General features: G+C 45.0%; 1 protein-coding gene across 1 annotated transcript in view; it reads left to right on the top strand.

Moving 5' to 3' along the window:
- The window catches only part of kcnq3 (potassium voltage-gated channel, KQT-like subfamily, member 3), a 328352-nt gene that overhangs the window by 248965 nt on the left and 53449 nt on the right, over positions 1-25938 (top strand). The window contains exon 8 of the mRNA XM_078217058.1: positions 7983-8077. Coding sequence (XP_078073184.1) covers positions 7983-8077 — 95 coding nt within the window. The remainder of the gene's footprint in view (positions 1-7982; positions 8078-25938) is intronic.

Here is a 25938-nt window from a genome sequence, read left to right as displayed (position 1 = left end):
ACAAAGGAAAAGCAGTAGATGTGGTTTACATGGATTTCAGCAAGGCGTTCGATAAGATCCCCCATGCAAGACTTCTCGAGAAAGTGAGAGGGCATGGGATCCAAGGGGCTGTTGCCTTGTGGATTCAGAACTGGCTTGCCTGCAGAAGGCAGAGAGTGGTTGTAGATGGGTCTTTTTCTGAATGGAGGTCGGTCACCAGTGGAGTGCCCCAGGGATCTGTTCTGGGATCCTTGCTGTTTGTCATTTTCATAAATGACCTGAATGAGGAAGTGGAGGGATGGGTTGGTAAGTTTGCCGACAACACGAAGGTTGGTGGTGTTATGGATAGGTTGGAGGGATGTCAGAAGCTGCAGCGTGACATAGATAGGATGCAAGACTGGGCGGAGAAGTGGCAGATGGACTTCAACCCGGATAAATGTGTAGTGGTCCATTTTGGCAGGTCAAATGGGATGAAGCAGTATAATATCAAGGGTAGACTCTTAGCAGTGTAGAGCATCAGAAGGACCTTGGGGTCCCGGTCTATAGGACTCTTAAATCGGCCTTGCAGGTAGAGGAGGTGGTTAAGAAGGCGTATGGTGTGCTGGCCTTCATCAATTGAGGGATTGAGTTTAGGAGTCGGGAGATAATGATGCAGCTTTATAAGACCCTCGTCAGACCCCACTTGGAGTACTGTGCTCAATTCTGGTCGCCTCATTACAGGAGGGATGTGGAAATGATTGAAAGGGTGCAGAGAAGATTTACAAGGATGTTGCCTGGATTGGTTGGCATGCCTTATGCGGATAGGCTGAGGGAGCTCAGTCTTTTCTCCTTGGAGAGACGAAGGATGAGAGGTGACCTGATAGAGGTGTACAAGATGTTGAGAGGTATAGATCGGGTGGATTCTCGGAGGCTTTATCCCAGGGCTGAAATGGCTGCTACGAGAGGACACAGGTTTAAGGTGCTGGGGAGTAGGTACAGAGGAGATGTCAGGGGTAAGTTTTTCACTCAGAGGGTGTTGGGTGAGTGGAATCGGCTGCTGTCAGTGGTGGTGGAGGCAAACTCGATAGGGTCTTTCAAGAGACTTCTGGATGAGTACATGGGACTTAATAGGATTGGGGGTTATAGGTAAGCCTATATATAAGCCCAGGTAGGTAGGGACATGACCGGCGCAACTTGTGGGCCGAACAGCTTGTTTGTGCTGTATTTTTTCTATGTTCTATGAACCTGGAGTCAGCTGTGATGAAGGGTCATCCAGACTCGAAACATTAACTTTATTCTCTGTCCACAGATGCTAAGGGGCTTAAGGCTCCGAAAGCTTGTGTGGCTTTTGCTACCAAATAAACCTGTTGGACTTTAACCTGGTGTTGTTAAACATCTTACTGCGTTTACCCCAGTCCAACGCCGGCATCTCCACATCACAGATGCTGTCAGACCTGCTGAGATTTTCCAGCATTTTCTGTTTCTGAAACCCTTGTGGGGCCTGGAGAAAGAATTCTGCTTCTCTTACTGAGGAAAATGAAAATCAAACCCGCAGACTTACCCTGAGGCTGAGTTACCCAGCTTTTGACATGGACCTGTGCTCCTGGTGTGGTTCAGGCTTCAGTGGATACTGCAGGAAAGTAGGAAGATTCCAGTGTCCGTGTTACTTTTCAGTACGGCTTCTTAACACTCAATTTTGCATTTTGAAATAAATTCACAGCCATTGGATGTTATAAGTTTGTTTACCGGAGTCACAGCAGTGCTGTCTGAAAAGAGAAAGTCAGGTTAGGGTGTTCTGGTTTGTATCCTTCATCAGGAATATTTCATCCTGTCTTTCTCATTAAAGTCTGACTTACTGCCCTCCGCTGGCGTGGTGTCATAAAGTCAGGTTTTACAGCACAGGAAGAGGCCCTTTGGTCCATTGTGTCTATGCTGGCCATCAAGCACTTATCAATTCTAACCCCATTTTTCAGCACTCGGTCTGTAGCCTTGTATGCTATGACGTTTCAAGTGCTAATCTAAATACTTCTTAAATGTTGTGAGGGTTCCCATCCCTACCACCCTCTCAGGCAGTGAGTTCCAGATTCCCACCACCCTTTGGATGAAAAAGCTTTCCCTCAGATCCCTTCTAAAGCTCTTGTCCCTTACCGTAGTCTATGCCCCCTGATTATTCACCCTTCTACTGAGGGGAAAGATTTCTTCCTATCCATCCTATCTATGCCCCTCATAATTTTGTGCACCTCAACCAGGTCCCCCCCTCAGACTTTCCTGCTGTAAGGAAAACAACCCCAGACTATCCAGCCTCTCTTCCTAGCTGAAATGCCCCATCCCAGGCAACATCCTGGTGAATCTCCTCTGCACCTTTTCGAATGCAATGACATCCTTTCCATGGTGTGACGATGAGAACTGCACACAGTGCTCTAGCTGTGGCCTAATAGGCATATTATACAGCTCCATTATAGCCTCGTCATTTTGGCAGGGGCTGGGGTGAAGGGGGGGGGGACATGTAACACCCAAGGAGTGACAAGTCCATCACTTTCCTGCCCACTCCCAGCTGTCCTCAATGATATGGTAGGTGGGAAGGCACTAAAATCAGCAGCCTGCTTGCCCGCCATTTTTAAATAAATAACAACAGATCAATTGACCTGGGTGATATGCTGCCATAACGCAGTTGGCGTGGGAGGTGGGTGGAAGTGGGCAGGCCATTCTTTTTAAAATTCTGTAAAGGCGGGAAGAAAGTGAGGTACAGCATTTGAGGGGGTGCTCTTTGCCCATTGGAAGAACCACCAAGGGGCACAAGTCTCACCCGTAGCCTGTACAACCCACGGGCAACGTATTATGGCTGCAGGGCAATTCTTGCAACAAGGAGTACAGGGTGGGGAGGGGGGGTGGGGGCGCGGTGCATGGGAGGCACCAAAACGCCACCCACCCCTGTGAAATCCAGTCCAATGTGTATTTTTTGTTTATATACCAGGTTTGCAATGCTTTATTTTGATTTTGTAATACCGTTAATATCCTGCTAGTGGCAGTATTGATCTGTTGGAAGTATTGGTTTGCCAGCACTTCAGTGATGGTACAAGCAGAGTATTACATAGATTGTAAACCTGCTCTAACAATCTCATTGCGTGTAATAATTTCACCAAGTTACCAAAAGGTAAGGACCCACAAATATTGAACTTTAATATTTACGGTGGCACAGTGGTTAGAACTGCTGCCTCACAGCACCAGCGATCCGGGTTCAATTCTGGCCTCGGGTCACTGTCTATGTGGAGTTTGCACATTCTCCCCGTGTCTGCGTGGGTTTCCTCTGGGTGCTCCGGTTTCCTCCCACAGTCCAAAGATATGCGGGTCAGGTTGATCGGCCATGCTAAATTGACCCTTGGTGTCAAGGAGATCAGCAGCGTAAATATGTGGGGTTACAGGAAAAGGGCCAGAGTGGGATTGTGGTCGGTGCAGACTCGATGGGCCAAATGGCCTCCTTCTGCACTGCAGTGATTCTAAGATTCTATATTCCTGAAAATGGACTGAATTTCACTGCAATTTAAAAGTTTATAACAAATGGTGTGTAAGACTTGACTTGGTCTGACAAACTCACCTGACGAAGGGGCAGCACTCCGAAAGCTAAATAAACCTGTTGACTTTAACCTGGTGTTGTGAGACTTCTTACTAAGGAATGTATTCTCCCAGCGGATAGACAGTATACAGTGTGAGCAGTACCTCCCGAGCCAATTGGAGTCAAAGGAAAAGGGGAAGCCGATAGAATCCTCCATGGAAAACTGTCTATATATAACACCCACTAATGTTTTTCGCCCCTTGGTATTTCTCAACTCTACCCATACAGACTCCACGTTAGAATGTTTGTAGCTCCCCTCATGAAATCCTCTTAGAAAATGTGAAAAAGTTGTACCTGCCATCTAAGTTGGGAGCACTGAGATTGTGTATGAATTCCTCTTTCACTGGTTAACTGTTCGCATTTTCCTCTCTTGTTGGTCATATTCTACCTTTGTTATTCGCCAATTATATTCCACAAAATGTTTCTTCTCAATTTCAATTCTCTCCCCAGTCAGCTCCACGAGAAACACATTTCCTATTATATTCTGGGAAAATATTTCTCTGGTGCATCGCTGTTACGATAGTTCCCCACTCGTGCAGTTATCTGGATTCCTCTAAATGTGTAACATTCAGCAATATAAATAATTCACAAAAATAATTCACAAATTGACCAGTGAACTTAATGTCGGTATCTCTACCCTCCAAACTAGTGGTGCAATGGAGGTTGCTAGATCGCTGAACTTCCCAGACTCCTGTTGTACCCTCAGCAGGTCTGGCAGCATCTGCTGGTTAAAGAGGAAATTACCACAATGGTGAGAAAGGATATTAGCTCTGACAACGTGGAGTCTGTATGGGTAGAGTTGAGAAATACCAAGGGGCAAAAAACATTAGTGGGTGTCATATATAGACCCCCAAACTGCAGTGGTGATGTTGGGAATGGCATTAAAAAGGAAATTAGTGATGCATGTGAGAAGGGAATTTCGGTGATCATGAATGATTTAAATCTGCACATAGATTGGGCAAATCAAATTAGCCACAATGCCGTAAGGGAGGAATTCTTGCAGTGTATACAGGATGGTTTTCTTAACCAATATGTGGAGGAACCAACTGGAGAGCAGGCCATCTTAGACTGGGTACTGTGTAATGAGAAGGGAACCATTACCAATCTAGCTGTACGAGACTCTTTAGGGATGAGTGAGCATAACATGATAGAATTTTTTATCAAGATGGAGAGTGAAGTAGTTGATTTGGAGACTAGGGTGCTGAATCTTAATAAAATAAACTATGAGGATATGAGGCGTGAGTTGACCTTGATAGAATGGGGTTGAGTTACTTAAAGGCTCGACAGTGGATAGACAATGGCAAACATTCAAGGAACACATGGGGGAACTGCAGCAACTGTTTATTCCTGTCTGGCACAAAAGCAAAATGGGTAAGAGGGCCAATCCATGGCTTACAAAGGAAATTAGAGAGAGAATCTGATCTAAGGAAGAAGCCTACAGATTGGCCAAGAAAAATAATAGGTCTGAGGATTGGAGAGCAGTTTAGAATTCAGCAAAGAAGGACCAAGGGATTGATTAAGAAGGGGGAGATACAGTACAAAAGTAAGCTTGCAGGGAACATAAAGACTGACACTAAGAGTTTCTATAGCTACGTGAAGAGAAAGAGGTTGGTGAAGACAATTGTAGGTCCCCTACAGACAGAAATGGGGGAATGTATAATAGGGGACAAAGAAATGGCTGAGCAACTGAATACATACTTTGGTTCTGTTTTCACAAAAGAGGACACAAATCAGATACCAGAAATGATGGAGAATGCAAGATTTAGTGAGAGGGAAGAACTGAGGGAGATCAATATTTGTAGAGAAATGGTACTGCAAAAATTGATGGGATTGAAGGTGGATAAATCCCCAGGGCCTGATAATCTACATCCCAGAGTACTTAAGGAAGTGGCTCCAGAAATAGTGCATGCATTGGTGGTCATCTTCCAGGATTCTATAGATTCTGAAACAGTCCCTGTAGACTGGAGGGTAGCTAATGTCACTCCAATATTCAAAAAGGGAGGTAGAGAGAAAACAGGGAATTATAGACCAGTAAGCTTAACATCGGTAGAGCGGAAAATTCTCAAATCCATTATCAAGGACCTTATAGCAGAGCATTTAGAAAGCAGTGATAGGATTAGACAGAGTCAGCATGGATTTTTGAAGGGAAAATGATGCTTGACAAATCTGTTGGAATTCTTTGAAGATGTAACTAGTAGAGTTGACAAGGGGGAACCAGTCGATGTGGTATATTTGGACTTTCTGAAAGCATTTGACAAAGTCCCACACAAGAGATTATCGTGCAAGATTAAAGCGCATGGGATTGGGAGAAGTGTATTGAGATGGATAGAAAACTGGTTGGTAGAGAGGAAACAAATAATAGGAATTAATGGGTGCTTTTCAAATTGGCAGGCAGTAACTAGTGGAGTGCTGCAGGGATCGATGCTCGGATCCCAGCTATTCACAATATGAATGATTTGGATGAGGGAACAAAATATAACATCTCAAAGTTTGCAGATGATACCAAGTTGGGTGACGAGGATGCAGAGATCCTTCAGAATGATCTGGACAGGTTGGGTGAGTGAAAATCAATGGCAGATGCAGTATAATCTGGATAAGTGTGAATTTATTCACTTTGGAAGCAAAAACAAGAAGGCAGATTACTACCTGAATGGCTGTAAAGTGGAAGAGGGGAGTGTGCAGCAGGACTTGGGTGTCCTTGGACACCAGTCACTGAAGGTAAGCAGGTGCAGAAGGTGGTAAAGAAGGCAAATGGCATGTTGGCCTTCATTGCGAGAGGTTTCGAGTACAGGAGCAGGGATGTGTTGTTGCGATTATACAGGGTCTTGGTGAGGACACACCTAGAGTATTGTGTGCAGTTTTGGTCTCCTTTTCTGAGGAAGGATGTTCTTGCTCTCGAGGGAATGCTCTCGAGGGAGTGCAGTGTAGGTTTACCAGGCTGATTCCAGGAATGGCAGGACTGGTGTATGAGGAGAGATTGATTAGGTTAGGATTGTTTTCACTGGAATTCAGATGAATGAGGGGGGAATCTCATAGAGACTTCTAAAATTCTATCAGGACTAGACAGGGTAGATGCAGGGAGGATATTCCCAATGGTGGGGAGTCCAGAACCAGGGACCACAGTCTGAGGATTCAGGGTAAACCATTTAACAGAGGCGAGGAGACATTTCTTCACCCAAAGAGTGGTGAGCCTGTGGGATTCATTACCACAGGAAGTAGTTAATGCCAAAACATTGAATGTATTCAAGAGGCAGCTGGATATAGCACTTGGGGTGAATGGGATCAAAGGTTATGGGGAAAAAGCCGGATTAGGCTATTGAGTTGGATGATCAGCCACGATCATAATAGAAACATAGAAACATAGGAAAAACTACAGCACAAACAGGCCCTTCGGCCCACAAGTTGTGCCGAACACATCCCTACCTTCTAGACGTACCTGAATGGTGGAGCAGGCTCGAAGGACCAAATGGCCTCCTCCTGCTCCTATCTTCAATGTTTCTATGTAAGGAGAGAAAGAAGTGACGTTTCAAGTCCACGCTGACCGCTTTGACAAAGGGTCATCTGGACTCGAAACGTCAGCTCTTTTCGCTCCTTACAGATGCTGCCAGACCTGCTGAGATTCTCCAGCATTTTCTCTTTTGGTTTCAGATTCCAGCATCCGCAGTAATTTGCTTTCAACCTGTTGTATCCTCCTCGTTGCAAACGCCCATTTAAGATTTGTATTGAATTTGTCCATCAGCATTCCAGATAGTTCCCAAAGCCACTGCAACTTTCTTTATTAGAAGAAATCATAGAAGCCACTGCTACAACCCTTTCTCCCCAGAAGATGTTTGTCTGTTCCAGCATTGGTTTCTGAGGTTGCCATGTATGGATCCATTATAAAAATGTTTTCCTGAATTATCATTTTAAAATGTTCATTTTGAAAGAACTAAACAAAAACTGTGTCCACCTTCCGCCCAGTAACTCAGTGCCAGCACAAGGATTGACCCAATAGCTCAGGCACCCTGAAACCTGCAATATGTCTATCCTGCCTCAATACCTACACTTACCTTCAATGGCTGTGTCTGGCTGGATAAAAGATGTAGGCAGGTTAAAACTAAATGGTGAAAGTCAGCTGCGGGTTCCCCCTGTATAGTCAGCAATGTTTCCCTGCTTCAGGTTACCCTTGAAAAACAGACCATGGGTTTCCTGAGATGAGCTCACTCATCAAGTGATTATATTCTTCCAATCTCTATTTGATGTGGGTCCCATTTCAAAACTGCCCCAACTTACCATGTGTAAGCCCGTGAGAGATTAAAGCCACATTGCATTGAATTCTAAAGTCTATGAGGGAGAACTTGTGTAGAAATCGGTTTTGATTGGGGGTCACCTTTTGTAAAACCTTCTTTTGCACGTTTTGTTTTTGATGCAGGCTGCGTGGAGGTTTTACGCCACGAACCTCAACAGGAGCGATCTTATTGCCACGTGGAGATATTACGAAACTATCATAACAATTCCATTCTTCAGGCATGTATGCCGCTTCTCAGTTCAACTCTATGAACTAAATGCACAATTCTCTGTTTTTTATTTACTATTCTGTTTCTTTTTTCACTTTCATTCCCATCCCAAATTGATAATTTATCTTAAAACTTTAGTGTGCATGGCGTTATTATGCTCCTGGTGAGAATTCAGTTTGCGTAGCAACATGGAAGCCAGTTTTGAAGGCCTTGAATACCTGAAAAAGTAGGTACTTGGGTCACTGATTTTCCACATTTTTATTACTGTTCTGTTTGAGTTACACTTTCATTGTCTGTCACAACCGTAATTGATGTTATCAATTATAATGTTCTGAGTAACTTTAAGCTTACAAAGCTACAAACATGAATTCTCATAATATTTTTTTAAAAATCACAGAATAGGTGATAGAGCTGTGAAACTTTACAGTTGGTTTTATTTAATACTAATGTCCTTTTTCAAATTACTCTCGCAAAAGGAAAGAAAAAGCCTCATTTTTTTAATTGCTTAGATATAAGTGCAAAACATGTTGTTTGAGTTGAATTGGATCTAATACCCAGCCCCCAATACGGCTACCTGTATTAAGAACTACTGTATTCTACATTAATGCTCCATAATACCATAATCTGAATTGATTTTTTTTTCCAATTTAAGATTATCTTTGGCAAGCAATGAAAACGTGTGCGCTTTGTGTTATTTGTTTAATAATGCCACTGGGGAATCAATTTCCACTAAAATAACGTATTTCAACAATACATTTAGGATCACTTAGGCAGCAATTGCTTTCCAGGCAAAACAATGCAAAATATCCATATGGGTTCTCCAGACCTTCTGCCCTAACATCAGCAGAAACCCTAGGGAAATGGGGTAAGTGGCTGTTAATGTTACACCAGACGATTAGGAGAATCCCTGAGGAAATTCTAGACCAGCTGCTTTTTCTCAGCATCTGTGTGAAACAGTTCCCACATCTGAACATGAATTTAACCTGTAAAAATTAGAAGACTAGGCAAAGTAAACATCTGATTAAAAGTTACCTCAGAAAAACATGAAACTTAAACTGCTTTTACAATCGCATGGTTTTGCTGTCATTCTATCTGATGAGCTCTGCTGCAGGAGAAAGTCAATCTCTGTGTTCAGTTAGCAAGATGTGGAAAACAAAATGCTGTTGACAAATCTGGACTTCACCTTTAACACCCCCAGTGGCGTGCATGTCTTTTTATTACCTTTTCCAGAGTACAGAAGTCCTTTATATTACGCAAACCACCTGCGCCTCTCTGTTTGTGTGACTTGGCTCTTGAGATGCTCAAAAAAGCTGCTGATTTCAACAGGCAGACAGATCCAAAGATCTCTAACAGTGCCATTTTATCAGAGCGCACTCAACTGGAAAGCCATAAAGTGCTGGAAATATGCAGCAGGGCCATTAGCATCTTAAAAAAAGGAAAGGAAATGTTGGTATTTGGTACCTTTCCTTTCTCAGAACACCTGGTGACTAGGATTGGGCTGCATTTTATGGGGATGGGGGAAGCGAGCACTTGGTGTAGAAAAGTTGGAACCACGCTGACCAATGCTCAACAAGCCCCCTCCACCCCGCAGTGATAACAAACTGCAAGCTGGGGTGGAAGAGCCACCCTCATGGGCTGCTAGCCAGTCACACAGCAATGCCAGAACTCCGTGGTGGCACTGATGGGACTGAAAGCAGGCCCGTAACGAGGAGCAATAGCAGAAGGAACAAAGTGGGGTAACATCTTGAGAGGGGTGCCTCCAATGCACACAGGACACCCCCCCCCCACCCCCACCAAAGGACGTACGCCACCGCCCAATTGGGTTTAAAAATGGCCTACCCACTCCTGCCCTCCTGACCCTGCCTGTTATGGCATGATGTGGAGATGCCGGCGTTGGACTGGGGTAAGCACAGTAAGAAGTCTCACAACACCAGGTTAAAGTCCAACAGGTTTATTTGGTAGCAAATACCATAAGCTTTCGGAGCACAGCTCCTTCGTCAGATGGAGTGGATATCTGTTCTCAAACAGTGCAAACAGACACAGAAATCAAATTACAGAATACTGATTAGAATGCAAATCTCTACAGCCAGCCAGGTCTTAAATGTACAGACAATGTGGGTGGAGGGAGCATTCAACACAAGTTAAAGAGATGTGTATTGTCTCCAGACGGAACAGCTAGTGAAATTCTGCAAGTCCAGGAGGCAAGCTGTGGGGGTTACTGATAATGTGACATAAATCCAACATCCCGGTTTAGGCCGTCCTCATGTGTGCGGAACTTGGCTATCAGTTTCTGCTCAGCGACTCTGTGCTGTTGTGTGTCGTGAAGGCCGCCTTGGAGAACGCTTACCTGAAGATCCATGGCTGAATGCCCGTGACTGCTGAAGTGCTCCCCCACAGGAAGAGAACAGTCTTGCCTGGTGATTGTCGAGCGGTGTTCATTCATCCGTTGTCGTAGCGTCTCCATGCAGCTTTCTAAAAATGACGGCCGGACTGACCATTTCAGGATCCGCCCACCTACTGTATCATGGGCAAGAGCTAGGGGGTGGACAGGGAGATACTGGGCTATCCATCCACCTGTCATATTGTATGTCTATTGAAAGCAAATCTGCCGGGTGGCTGTCAAATCCACTCCATTAAGCATCAACAGTGATGGTCAGCGTGATACACATATGTTTTGATGACGACAAAATACGTTTCAAACTATGAGTAATAGTTCCACATAGGAGATAGTTTTCATGATTGACAATCCATTTAAAATCTCTAGAATGTCCTTTCCATTGGGCTGAGGTTAGAAATAGGAAAGGAGCGGTCACGTTGTTAGGAGTTTACTATAGGCCCCCAAATAGTAATAGAGATGTGGAGGAAGAAATTGCTAAGCAGATTATGGATATGTGTGGGGGTCACAGGGTAGTTGTCATGGGGGACTTTAACTTTCCAAATATTGATTGGAGCCTTTGTAGGTCAAATAGTTCGGATGGGGTAGTTTTTGTGCAGTGTGTGCAGGAGGGTTTCCTGACACAATATGTGGATAGGCCGACAAGAGGTGAGGCCACATTGGATTTAGTACTGGGAAATGAACCGGGCCAAGTGTTAGATTTGGTTGTGGGAGAGCACTTTGGAGATAGTGACCACAATTCGGTGTCTTTTGTTATTGCAATGGAGAGGGATAGGGCCGTACGGCAGGGCAAGGTTTACAATTGGGGGAGAGGTAATTATGATGCGATTCGGCAAGAATTAGGGGGCATAAATTGGGAACAGAAACTGTCAGAGAAAGGAACTAATGAAAAGTGGAACTTTTTCAAGGAACAAATACTGGGTGTCCTTGATAGGTATGTCCCTGTCAGGCAGGGAGGAAATGGCCGAGTGAGGGAACCATGGTTCACGAAAGAGGTGGAATGTCTTGTGAAAAGGAAGAGGGAAGCTGATGTAGGGATGAGGAAACAAGGTTCAGATGGCTCGATTGAGGGTTACAAGTTAGCAAGGAATGAGCTGAAAAAGGGGCTCAGGAGAGCTAGGAGGGGACATGAGAAGTCCTTGGCGGGTCGGATCAAGGAAAACCCCAAGGCTTTTTACTCTTATGTGAGGAATAAAAGAATGACCAGGGTGAGGTTAGGGCCGGTCAAGGACAGTAGTGGGAACTTGTATATGGAGTCAGTAGAGATAGGCGAGGTGATGAATGAATACTTTTCTTCAGTGTTCACCAAGGAGAGGGGCCATGTTTTTGAGGAAGAGAAGGTGTTACAGGCTAATAGGCTGGAGGAAATAGATGTTCGGAGGGAGGATGTCCTGGCAGTTTTGAATAAACTGAAGGTCGATAAGTCCCCTGGGCCTGATGAAATGTATCCTAGGATTCTTTGGGAGGCAAGGGATGAGATTGCAGAGCCTTTGGCTTTGATCTTTGGGTCCTCGCTGTCCACGGGGATGGTGCCAGAAAACTGGAGAATGGCGAATGCTGTTCCTCTGTTTAAGAAAGGGAATAGAAATGACCCTGGTAATTATAGACCGGTTAGTCTTACTTCGGTGGTTGGTAAATTGATGGAAAAGGTCCTTAGAGATGGGATTTACGACCATTTAGAAAGATGCGGATTAATCCGGGATAGTCAGCACGGATTCGTGAAGGGCAAGTCGTGCCTCACAAATTTGATTGAATTTTTTGAGGAGGTAACTAAGTGTGTTGATGAAGGTAGGGCAGTTGATGTCATACACATGGATTTTAGTAAGGCGTTTGGTAAGGTCCCCCATGGTCGGCTTATGATGAAACTGAGGAGGTGTGGGATAGAGGGAAAGTTGGCCGATTGGATAGGTAACTGGCTATCTGATCGAAGACAGAGGGTGGTGGTGGATGGAAAATATTCGGATTGGAGGCAGGTTGCTAGCGGAGTGCCGCAGGGATCAGTGCTTGGTCCTCTGCTCTTTGTGATTTTTATTAATAACTTAGAGGAGGGGGCTGAAGGGTGGATCAGTAAATTTGCTGATGACACCAAGATTGGTGGAGTAGTGGATGAGGTGGAGGGCTGTTGTAGGCTGCAAAGAGACATAGATAGGATGCAAAGCTGGGCTGAAAAATGGCAAATGGAGTTTAACCCTGATAAATCTGAGGTGATTCATTTTGGTAGGACTAATTTAAATGTGGATTACAGGGTCAAAGGTAGGGTTCTGAAGACTGTGGAGGAACAGAGAGATCTTGGGGTTCATATCCACAGATCTCTAAAGGTTGCCACTCAAGTGGATAGAGCTGTGAAGAAGGCCTATGGTGTGTTAGCTTTTATTAACAGGGGGTTGGAGTTTAAGAGCCGTAGGGTTATGCTGCAACTGTACAGGACCTTGGTGAGACCACATTTGGAATATTGTGTGCAGTTCTGGTCACCTCACTATAAGAAGGATGTGGAAGCGCTGGAAAGAGTGCAGAGGAGATTTACCAGGATGCTGCCTGGTTTGGAGGGTAGGTCTTATGAGGAAAGGTTGTGGGAGCCAGGGCTGTTCTCTCTGGAGCGGAGGAGGCTGAGGGGAGACTTAATAGAGGTTTATAAAATGATGAAGGGGATAGATAGAATGAATGTTCAAAGACTATTTCCTCGGGTGGATGGAGCTATTACAAGGGGGCATAACTATAGGGTTCGTGATGGGAGATACAGGAAGGATATCAGAGGTAGGTTCTTTACGCAGAGAGTGGTTGGGGTGTGGAGTGGACTGCCTGCAGTGATAGTGGAGTCAGACACTTTAGGAACATTTAAGCGGTTATTGGATAGGCACATGGAGCACACCAGGATGATAGGGAGTGGGATAGCTTGATCTTGGTTTCAGATAAAGCTCGGCACAACATCGTGGGCCGAAGGGCCTGTTCTGTGCTGTACTGTTCTATCTTCTATCTATGTTCTATGATAGAATTAGGAAGCAGGAAAGGATGAAGGACTGTACTGTTTGTTATGAATAGGGTCCCTGATAATACCTGCAAATACATTGTGCAGGATTTTCCAGCCCTCATCACCAGCGGGATTTTCTGGTTCCGCCAAATGCAACCTCCCCCACACACACACACACCCCCCCCCCCCCCCCCCCCCCCCCGCCCCCTCCCCTCAGACGGAATGGGAAAACCACGCAAAACACCATAGAAATCGGCGGGACTGGAAAATCCCACTGGCAGCCAATGAGGAACCGCCTCCACTGTTGGAGAACATGCCATGGGAGAAGGGGGCCACAAAATCCCACCCATAAATACAGAGATTAGACAAGCAAGTAGCAACAGTAATATGATTTTAATGGAAGATTTTAACTTTCATATGGATTGGAATATGTAGATTAGTACATGTCAGAAAGATCATGCATTTGAGAGTGTTCGGGTTAGTTTTCTACCATTCTTCGAGTGAGACCAGAAATTCCTGCCTGAGATCAATGGACATTTCCTTTCTCCTCCCACCCCTCCCCCTGTCCCCACCTGCTCCGATTCCATGGCAGGTAGAATTCCGGCATATGTCCTAGAACCAATAAGGGCGAATGCCATATTATATTTAACAATGATCAAGTCTTGGTTCGCCACCCAAAATAAAAGCAAAGTACTGTGGATACTGGAAACCTGAAATAGAAACAAAAAAGTGCTGGAAAATCTCAGCAGGTCTGGCAGCATCTGTGAAGAGAGAAACAGAGTCTAACACTTCGAGTTCAAAATGACTCTTCTTCGGAATTGAAGAGAGGTAGAAATCTGATGGATTTTATGCTGTTGGAAAATGGGGGAGGATCAGATATAACAAAAAGGGAAAGTCAACGATACATTAGAGAAAGGAGGAGATTAAATTGCAAACATGTCATGGAAATAAAGGCAAAAAGAGTGGGAATGATAGCAGTAAATGAACAAAGCATTGGTCCAGAGTAGGTGTCAATAGCAGAATAAAGGTCAGCACAATCTGAAAGCAAAATAGAAGATGTGTTACTAGCAGAATAAAGATCTGTGTTGTCTGCAAGCGAAACATGAGAACAAGATAGAGACTGGCACTGTGGGATAAAATACAAAATTCAGGACTGTGATTATGATCTGAAGTTGTTTAACTCGATTTTGAGCCCAGAAGTGCCTAATTGATGATGTTTCTCAACTAATTTGTCAACTAATATATTATATTGGAAAATAGCTATCGTGATTTTAGAGACTCACCAAAATCTGGTCCATGACACCACACCCGACTCAGCTGTATAGAGACAGGAGAATGATAGGAACTCAGTAAAGTTAAAGTTAAAATTTATTTATTAGTGCCAAGTAGGCTTACATTCACATTGCAGTGAAGTTACTGTGAAAATCCCCTGGTCACCACACTCCGGCGCCTATTTGGGTACACAGAGGGAGAATTCAGCATGGCCAATGCACCTAACCCGCGCATCTTTGGAGTGTGGGAGGAAACCGGAGCACCTGGAGGAAATCCACATAGACACGGGGAGAACATGCAATCTCCACACAGACAGTGACCCAAGCTGGCAATTGAACCCAGGTCCCTGGCACTGTGAGGCATGAGTGCTAACCACTGTGCCACCGTGCCAGTTAGGGGAACAGCCAGATATTTCTGTGGCCGCCAGTATGAATCCAGGATGATGTGTTGCTTCTCTGGCATCAGGGTCAATGATGTCACTTGGGCAACTACAGAACACTCTAAGGGGAGGGGGAGGGGGGGGGGGGGGTGAACAACCAGTAATAATGATCCACACTGGTATCAGCGATATCAGTAAAAAGAGGGATGTGGTCCTTAGGCAGAGTTAAGGGAGCTAGGAAGAAAATTAGCCAGCAGGATCTCAATAATATTAATCTCCAGATGACTGCCAAGAAATAGGCGCAAGATATAAGGCAGAATTTACCCCTAAACTCTGACCTGTGGTAAGGTTCTCGGAACTTGGTCAGTAATTGTTTGAAATATAGCCTTGATTTTGGCCATTATTTCAATTATTTTCTTTGCTTCCTCCCCCGTCCCCTCCCCTGCTAACCAGATGGGGTATATTCTGAATATATTTTCCGATACTTCTACTGAATTCTTTTTCAATTGCCTAGTTTTACATCTTGCAGTCAAAAACCCATCCCACTACCAATTCTCTCATAGCTGACCAGTGTAAGAGAATGATGAGAGCCTCTCCCCTCTGTTTTACCTCTCTCCTATTAGGCCATTTTGCACAGTGATGGGTGTGATGCTTGAGCCTCTGGTACAGCTTTAGTCGGCTGATGCTCAGTATGTTGTGCCATCACACACCTGAACAATTTTAAAATGGCACATCAGCAGGGCATGGTATACAAATAGGGCGATTCTCCCAAAAAAATTCTAAGTGTGAAATTTGCATGAAAGCTGGCATAAGTCACGCTGTTTTTTTTCAGTGGGAGTTTAGAGAAGAATCTCCCACTGTGCTGCTGAGTGCACGAGCGTGAATCATGTAAAAATTCAGCGGGTGGACCCTATTCCCGCTGGAGAGGCCGGCAGCATAGCGCTGAGCGGGTCACTGCGCATGCCAATCTGTCAGCACTGTAATCGGAGCATGCGCAGTGGCCCTTGGTGGGCAGAGCCAAGGTGGGTAGTGCCAAGGTGTACCAGGCCTGCTAATGCCATTGAAAACAGATGCAAATGAAGGGCTGCATATATGATGTGCCAAAAGATCAGTGCAGCGGGGTGGGAGAATCGCCGTCACAAATTGTGATTCCAGTGCAAACATAAGGCCTCAAATTTAGGAAGAATAGAGTGGTGGGATTTTCCGGTCGCACCAGTCCCGGGATCAAAAATTCCTTCCTGAGGTCAACGGATCTGCCCCACCCGTGACGATTCTCACAGGACTGGAAATTCTAGTATTAGTTCCTGATTAGTGGTAAAATCGGCACAGAGGGAACATTCTAGAACAGGATTGCAACCCACAGGCTCACATTGATTGTGCAAAACACACAAAGAATTTTTAATTTGCTTACCTATTGTTTATTCATTTGAGCATTTTTTGTCATATTTCAAGCATTATCACAAACTGATGAACTAAACAGAATGGTGAGACTGTCCTTTGGAATATTATAATATTTCACTGTCTACATGCTGTCCTTTGCCTTTCCTTGATTCCTTAAGCAATAATTTTAATCTATGTACTGAAATTAAGATGTGCTGTTTTAATAAGTGTTCTAATGCATTTGTGTGAACTTTCTTTTTGGTGAATTTAATGAATAGGTTCATTAATAGATGAGGAAAACATGCCGATATGTCAGTGAGCCGATGCCGATATGTCAAAATATCAACTTGCGCAGCACACTTTCAACCCACTGTGTTACTAAAAATCTGTTTATATTTGTGGTGGAACTGTAATATGTGTGCTTCGCATAACAAGGTATCCCAAGATTGTTATAGCAGGTGGGAGTGGATTTGGTTAAAGGACCAGAGTAGGAAGGGGAAATGATTAGGGCAATGCTCATAAGCACATATGAGCAGCTTTGGATAAAGATTTGAAGCTAGGAAGAAAAGCAGGTATATGAAGCCTGAATACTCCACCCATGGAGCAAGAAGATGTGGTGGCTGAGTAGACCCCAGTTCGAATATTGGAAGATGTATGATGGCATGTACAGTTGGAAGTGTTTGAATGGTGAGGGGTCTGAAAACAAGGACGAGGATTTTAAAATGAATGCCATAGGGGATGGGAAGATATGTGTATGAGATAAAATGAAGTGGGGCTCATGTCAGATAGTGCTTGAGAAGTCAATGAGGAGAGTGCTGAAGAAATCAAGCTGTGGTCGGGGTGGACATACCTTGGAGCGACTGCTGGAGATGTGAATGAATAAACACTTAATATGTTTGTATGAAATTTAAATATTCGATCAATGCAAATTAGGTTTAATGCCAAGTTGATTCTGATTTTTCCAGTGGGAGTGTGCTGTCCTTGTATACTGCCTCTATATAGTGATAAAGGGCCAGGAACATTCCAGGATTTCATTAAGGATCTTATTAAAGGGAAACTTCAGTATTCTTTACTTGTGACATATTGAAGAAGTACATCCAGTCCCTAACACTTAAAGCAGACATGTCGGTGTCAATGCGATTTCCCAGCTATGTGCCATGAATGAAATAACCAAAATACTTGAGAAGCGTAGTTGCCTCTTCCTAGAGCTCAAGTGAAAACTAAGACATTTTTGTCTCAGATCAGCTTTCAGTTCCCAGCTGGCTGTGTACATTGCCTGCTCTGCAAAGCTAATTACGCTGTGGCCCCATCTTCTTGACTGTCATTCTCGAGTCTACGAGATCCAGGAACTGGCAGGAAATGTGGTCCTACACAATGGCCATCCTCTGCCATCTGCAGCTCACCATGTACAACAGCCAGGAGCTCAGAAAGCTGCTGGGTGGTACCACCATCGTCTAGAGCGGACAGCGGCCTGGACATCCAGTCCTAGCTCCTGGTTGAACCCGGGGACTGGTGATAGCAAGTCAAAGCAACAAGAAGGGTTTACAGCAGTCAGAGAATTTTAGGGACATTGTGGCGAGACATTGGGGCTCCCTGAACCTAAGTCAGGGAAATCCTAAAAGCACAGGAAAATACTGAAGTCACCATCTTTTCAAAGACACATTAATACAATAATCATCCTTTAATGAGGTGCGACCGGCTGATTGAAGCAGTTTGGAATGCCCAAAACAATTGACAAACTTTGTTTTTCAAAGCAGTGCTTTGGCAATTGATTAGTGCCATTTTCTTGCTGTGCAGGATTAAGATGAATGGGGTGAATGGAAGGCACCAATGTCCCCTCTGAGCATTTCCCATTGTTCGTGACTTGTTCATTTGATTGGTATTGTTGAACTGTTAATTTCTACCTTTAGTTTTTTTTATTACACAGCCATAAATGCAAGGCATCTGAAAAGGGATCGTGTGTAATGAGGCTGTGGTGAACCCTCTGGTTTCTGAGTATCTATGTGAGCTGCAGCTTATAGGGAACATTGGGGAAGGCAGTATCCTGCTGCTACTTTTTGCTTGAGGTTTTAGTTTATTCATTCATGGGATGTGGGCTTTACTGGAAAGGCCAATATTTGTTGCCCATCCCTAATAGCCCTTGAGATGGTGGTGGTGAGCTGCATTCTTGAGCATGGCCAACGCACCTAACCAGCACGTCTTTCGGAATGTGGGAGGAAACCGGAGAACCCGAAGGAAACCCACGCAGACACGGGGAGAACGTGCAGACTCCACACAGGCAGTGACCCAAGCCAGGAATCGAACCCAGGTCCCTGGCGCTCTGAGACAGCAGTGCTAACCACTGTGCCAACCACTGTGCCATCATGCCGCTTGCTCAGAAGGCAGTTGAGAGTCAACCACATTGCTGTGGCTCTGGAGTCACATATAGGCCAGTCCAGGTATAGATGACAGATTTCCTTCCCTGAAGGACATTAGTGAACGAGATAGGTTTTTCCAACAATTGGCAATGGTTTCATGATCATCAATAGGTTCTTAATTCCAGATATTTTGTCTTGAATTCAAATTCCACTATCTGTTGTGGTGGGATTCGAAGCCGGGTCTCCAGAACATTAGCTGAGTTTCTGGATTAATAGTCTAGCGATAATGTCACTAGGCCATCACTTCCCCTACTCTCAAGCTTCTTGAGCAATGTTGGAGCTGCACCCATCCAGGCAACCAGAGGGTATTCCATCACACTCCTGACTTGAGTTTTGTAGTTGTGGACAGGCTTTGGGAAGTCAGAAAATGAGTTACTTGCTGCAGAACTCCCAGCCTCTGACTTGCTTTTGTATCCACAGTATTTATATGGCTGGTCCCTGTTACATTTCTCATCAATGGTAATCCACAGGATGTTGATGGTGGGGATTCAGATGTAGTAATGTCATTTAATGTCAAAGGCGTGCTGGTTAGATGCTCTCTTGTGGGAGATAACCTTGCCTGGCATTGCCTGAGAATTTGGAGATGAATAATGAGAATAAAATAAAACATCATGAGGAAGATAGCCACAGAGCACCAGGGACCCGGGTTTGATTCCGGCTTTGGGTGACTGTCTGTTTGGAGTTTGCACATTCTCTCCATGTCTGCATGGGTTTCCTCTGGGTGCTCCAGTTTCCTCCTACAGTCCAAAGATGCGCGGGTCAGGTGGATTTGCCATGCTAAATTGCCCCCTTTTGACCAAAGATCTGTGGGTTAGGAAGATTAGCCATGGTAAATGCACGGGGATAAAGGGGGTGGTGCAGACTCGGTAGACAAAAAAATCTCCTTCTGTACTGTAGGGATTCTATGGTTCTAAGATTTAAGGGGCGGCACGGTGGCACAGTGGTTAGCACTGCTGCCTCACAGCGCCAGGAACCCAGGTTCAATTCCGGCCTCGAGTCACAGTCTGTGTAGAGTTTGCACAATCTCCCCATGTCTATGTGGGTTTCCTCCAGGTGCTTCAGTTTCCTCCCACAGTCCAAAGATGTGCGGGCTCGGTTGATTGGCCATGCTAAATTGACCCTAGTGTCGGGGGATTCGCAGAGTAAATATATGGGATCATGGGGATAGGGCCTGGGTGGGATTGTGGTTGGTGCAATGGGCCGAATGGCCTTCTTCTGCACTGTAGGGATTCTATGATTCTATTTTACCAGAAATGCACTGTCAAAATGTATTATTAGTCTTTCAACAATTTAAAAGAGCCTGAAATAGGCACAGGGAAATATCTGCAGAAAACTGCCTGAGGTTCAGCAGAGTGGCAACAAAACAGTGATGCCACCACCTGCGACAGTCTGACCTGCAGACAACCTCCAGCACAGGACCATGCTGCCATTGTTGAAACAAGAATCTCCCTTTTACACAACCACAAATGAAATCCTGAACAGTCTTGACAAGGCGGATGTGGAAAGGATGTTTCATTTTGTGGGTGAGTCCAGAACTAAGGGCCACTGTTTTAAAATGTAGGTCTCGATTGAGGAGATTTATTTTTCTCTCAGGGTGTTGTGTGACTTTGGAACTCTCTGCCTCAGAAGGTGGTGGAGGTGAGAGTCACTGAATATTTTAAAGGCAGAGGTAGATAGATTATTGTTTGGGAAGGGAGTCAAAGATTATCAGGGGTAGTAGGGAATGTGGAATTCAAATCACAAACAGATCAGCCAGGGTCTTATTGAATGGCGGATCAGGCTCGATGGGCCAAATGGCCTACTTCTGTTCCTATTTCACACATTCACAAACAGCTATGCGAGAATCATTCTTTGTTCATTGACTGGAATTATCAGTATTGAATGGGTGAGTGCCAACTAATCCTACTCTGGATTCAAGTGGATTAAAACTAGTAGCCCCTGCCTATTTAAAAGATCTTGGCACAAGTGGAAATCCTATTATTACCTGACATCAAGTCCAAACTCAGTGCATTCAGACAAATTGTGATTATGTCCATTGCATTTCAAACATATTTTTTCATTTTCAATGCAAAATTAATGTTTGGTCAATTGACTATGTAAGCAACTTCTAAATATTCACCCATGAGACCTTAATGCAAGTTTCCCTCTGTGTTTGCCCTTCTCCCTTGGCTTGTCGTGGCAGCACAAGAATGTAGAATTACAAAGTATCACAAAGATACAGCAATTGCCTCTCACAATGGGACTCAGTAATAGCACTGTAATCACCACAGGGAAATATGCAATGAGTCATCAGACTCCCCAATGGTGCATTGCCATGTCTTTAAAGCCTTTTTGAGCTTCCCCAGTGAATCAGTGAACTTACTCAGTGAATAGCTGAGTCATGCAACTGGGATAGACCCGGCCTCTGTGAGGCTAATCTATTCCAGTCACTGTGGAGGTAGCTGTTTTGTAATGATGCATAATGACCTGATGGGGAGGCAGGGTGGGGTGGATTTGGTGAGACCTCCCCTCCCAGAAGTATATACGTAAAGATGTTAGGTGAGGACAGGATGCCTCAGCATTGTATTAGACTCTTCATTCAGCATCACACCTTATAAATGAGTAATGATCATCTCAGGAGAGGCAATAGTGGAAACCTTGCACCCAACGAACTGCATTCCTGTAAGGAATCAGAAAAATATCAATAAAATGAGGTAATGCATTTTGGAAGGTCTAATACAGATAGAAAATATACAGTAAATGGCAGAACCCTTAGGAGTATTGATAGGCAAAGGGATCTGGGTGTACAGGTACACAGGTCACTGAAAGTGGCAATGCAGGTGGAGAAGGTAGTCAAGAAGGCATACGGCATGCTTGCCTTCATCGGCCGGGGTATTGAGTTTAAAAATTGGCAAGTCATGTTGACGCTTTATAGAACCCTAGTGAGGCCGCACTTGGAATATAGTGTTCAATTCTGGTCGCCACACTACCAGAAGGATGTGGAGGCTTTGGAGAGGGTACAGAAAAGATTTACCAGGATGTTGCCTGGTATGGAGGGCATTAGCTATGACGAGAGGTTGGAGAAACTTGGTTTGTTCTCACTAGAGCGACGGAGGTTGAGGGGAGACCTGATAGAAATCTACAAGATTATGAGAGGCATGGACAGAGTGGATAGTCAGAAGCTTTTTCCCAGGGTGGAAGAGTCAATTACTAGGGGGCATAGGTTTAAGGTGCGAGGGGCAAGTTTTAAAAGAGATGTACGAGGCAGATTTTTTACACAGAGAGTAGTGGGTGCCTGGAACTCGTTGCCGGGGGAGGTAGTGGAAGCGGATACGGTAGTCAGTTTTAAGGGGCATCTTGACAAGTACATGAATGAGATGGGAATAGAGGGATGTGGTCTCCGGAAGGGTAGGGGGTTTTAGTTAAGTCGGGCAGCATGGTCGGTGCAGGCTTGGAGGGCCGAAGGGCCTGTTCCTGTGCTGTAATTTTCTTTGTTCTTTGTTAAAATCTATACATATATTTGTTTTCAAGTCACAATTTTCAAAAAGTTACTTTTACCCCAATTTGAAAAGCTATTTTTCAAAAAGCTTGGGGGTAAATGTGATAACCCCGAAAACAGGCGTGGTTAACCAGTACTTCCAATGCAATATCAACTTTTGCTGCCTGCTAATTAACATGATATCAGCCAACCCTAAGTGCACCATTGAAAACAGGGCCCAAAATTGTGAGAGTTTGGCACCACTTAAATCAGGCTCGCACGACCTGAACATAAATCACATTAAAGGGGAGGTACGGTCAGGCTGGGGCAAATTGTGGAATTCATTGTGAAACTTATTCTGCTGTGAAAAAAGACAACACAGCAGCACAGTATGAGGGACAGTGAACTCAACATTTTCTGGCTGCATCAGACACCTTGGCCAAGGGGCACTGTTCTTACTTCCATGACCCCCCTCATGTCCACTGTGCCAGGTCCATGATACTCATGACCAGCAACAAAGCCCATTTGGTGCAGATCCCACTGAGGAAGCGTGTGAATGGTGGGAAAGGGTTGAAATGGGTTTCCAACCCACTAATGATATTACAATGAGCAGTTTTGCATAATCATTGGCTTACCACCTGGTCTGGGTGTGAATCTGTTTGGGACCAGCCGGCCAGAACGGGTGAATGGCGGCAGGTTTGACTCCCATCATAAATCCCATTTCAGCCCCGATGCCCCATCCAGCAGGACATTGGGTTTCCCGCTCGCGGTGAACAGCGCTGATAAATTCCCCCCCCCCCCCCCCCCCCACCCCCCATCATATCCATTGGTTAAACCTGCAGCCTCCCTTATTTCAGAAATCAATCCTCCAAATGAGATATGGGGGCCATTCTCCCAAAAATGTTCTGAATGCTGAATTCATGGGAAAACTGGTGTAAATCACGATTGTTTTTCTCAGTGGGAGTTCAGACTCGAATCTCCCACACTCTGTGCAATGCAGAGGTCACAATTGGGAATATCATTGAAAGCTCAGGGGGGCGGAGCCTATTCACACCAGATTCTGACAGTTCCGGAACTCTGCGCATGCGCAGCGATCCCGATCTGTCAGCCTGGAGTTTACTGGCCAGCTCAATCGCTGGCCGTGACCCCCGTAGTGCTGCCCCTCCAGCCCCTCCTCCCCACTCCCCCCACGGCCAATCAACGATCGCACCCCCCACAAGCATTCCCAGGCCAGCCCCAACACCCCCCCCGCCCCCCTGTTCCAGTGGGCCCCCAACTCCAGCAACACCCCCCAGCAGTGACGATCTCCCCCTCCCACCCCAGCAGACCCCCTCCACCCTGGCAGAACCCCCCATGGGAGGCAGGCTCCCTAGGCCCTGCCCCTAGGTCCCGCCCCCTTGGCACTGCCCACTGGGTGCCGCTTGCTTGGCACTGCTCCATGCCCGGTGGGCAGTGCAAAGTTGCCCCCAGGGCATGGGCACTTTGCCGCCGGGCAGTACCAGGGGGCACAGGCTAGCACTGCCAGGGTGCCCATGCCCAGGGGGCACCACCCCCCGCCGCCCGACCCCCGGGGGACCCCAATTGCCGCCCCCTTCATTCCAGTGGGGTCTCCCGCTAGTTCCCCGAAAGTGGGTTGCTACTCTAAACCCCGCCGGAGTGAAATTGTACTGGCGGGGTTGGAGATGCAATCAGGCCTTGAGAATTCAGTCCTGGGCCCAATAATGACATTTAAATTATATTCAAATAAGATTAATATAACTTACCTGCTGTTCCCACCAGGTTCCAGTGTGGTCCCGACTGTGCCGGATATCCATCGCTAGGAGTTGCGTGCGGGTCGGGAACACATGCACGAATCCCGCAAATTGGCGCACACGCGATTCTCGCGGCCCAACCTCCCAAAATATTAGCGGGTCGGGATGGGAGAATCACGGCCATAAAGCTACTCGAATGTTGTTCCTAAAATCTTCTAGAATTGTGACCTTCACATTTTCAGAAGTCTCAGCTAATTTCATTGAATGACATCCCTGATCCCACAATATCTCCTTCGCTCTAGCATTGTCCACAAATGTCAGGTTTGTCTTTGTCTTCCTGACAGTCTGAAATCTTAATTGATACACCTTTGGAACCAGCTCATTTGCTTCAAGTACCACATTTTAAATTGCTTCATAATCTGAGGCTGCTCTTCGAAAGACTTGAATAAATATCCATTGCCTTTCTTGTGAAGACGCTTTGCAAAATAAGAATCCATGTGTCCTGTGGCCATCCTATCTTTCTCAAATGAGACAAAATATCACTCAACTCCGACATCAGTGAATTTGATCACTATGTGAAACCTCTTCGTTAACTCGAATTTCAGAGTGGGACCCAATTCTTCATCGGAACTATTAATTTTCCTTTCACTTCGTAATTTAAACTTTTCTTTAGCCAATTCATGCTTTCTGACTTCCATGTCTTTTTGAAACTCTCTGGACAGAATCTTACGGCCGTTCACGCATGCTGTAAGATTTTCTGGTCCTGCTGCAGTGCACGGGGATTTAGCTGGGTGCCAAATTCTCCGTCCTCACTGAATGGCAAGCGGGGTGTAAACAGGCGGTAAGATCCCCCTGTCCCTTTCCTCCATTGCTGACCTCTCTCTGGAGTTCAAGCTCAAGATTTTTCAGGTTCCATTTGGTCTGTTCTTTCCTTTCTTTCTGTAATGACTTTAATCAGGCGATCGAGGTTGGCCAGTTAGGATATGAACTCCCTGATTAAGGGCCAAAATTGATGGTTCAATGAGGGAGCCTCTTGCTTTGTACTTAACCAGGAGTGTCAGTTCCTCTGGCACTCCGAGTGTAGACGGCTAACTGAAAACACTCTGTATGCCGTTGTCAGACTTGTAAATAAAGGGATTTTGGTGAAGGGACTTTTGCCTCCGAGGACTTATTACACCTTCCAACGTAAAGTTTTGCATTTCTAAATTGCTTTCATTCCAACTCAAGTTGTTTCATCTGTAATTGAATTGTTAACTACCTTCAGCTGTGTTTTATCTGTCTTAATCATTTCCAATTCCAAATGCTGTGCTACAGTATCTGCTATTTCTGTTTTTTAAGCACCTATTTTTATCTCTAATTTCAACCCTCTTTGCTAATTCTATTAACCCAAAGTTGGTTAATTGTTGAAAATCACTGTGATAAATCTTCCTTCTCCTGAAAAGTCTCCGCAATTGACATAGTCAAACTACTTTTCACTTTGTATAGTGAAATTCACTGTGAACTCCTGTTAGCCTAAACTATAGCCAATATACGCTTTACAATTTGAATTCGCAATCTCGCTGGAGCCCCCAATTGTTATGATCTTGGTGGAGACCACCAATGTTTTTCAATTTTTTAGAATCTGAAATCCCAGGTATTTGCTAAAAGAATGAAGTTCACGGTAAGAACAAAAGAATTTTGCTACACAAATAGTAAAGAACATGAACTATAATAATTACACTCTATATGCGTCAGCTACATTCAAGGTAATTTAAAAATACAATGAACACAATTACTTGTATTCTAAATCAAATGTCTCAACTCCACTTTCCTTCTCCACCCATTAGACCTACACCCCAAAACACTTAAGGCA

The sequence above is a fragment of the Mustelus asterias genome, chromosome 7, assembly GCF_964213995.1.
Source record: "Mustelus asterias chromosome 7, sMusAst1.hap1.1, whole genome shotgun sequence".
Taxonomy (NCBI): Eukaryota; Metazoa; Chordata; class Chondrichthyes; order Carcharhiniformes; family Triakidae; genus Mustelus; species Mustelus asterias.
Note: the sequence above shows the minus strand (reverse complement) of the source record. Positions and strands in the feature narration are given on the sequence as shown.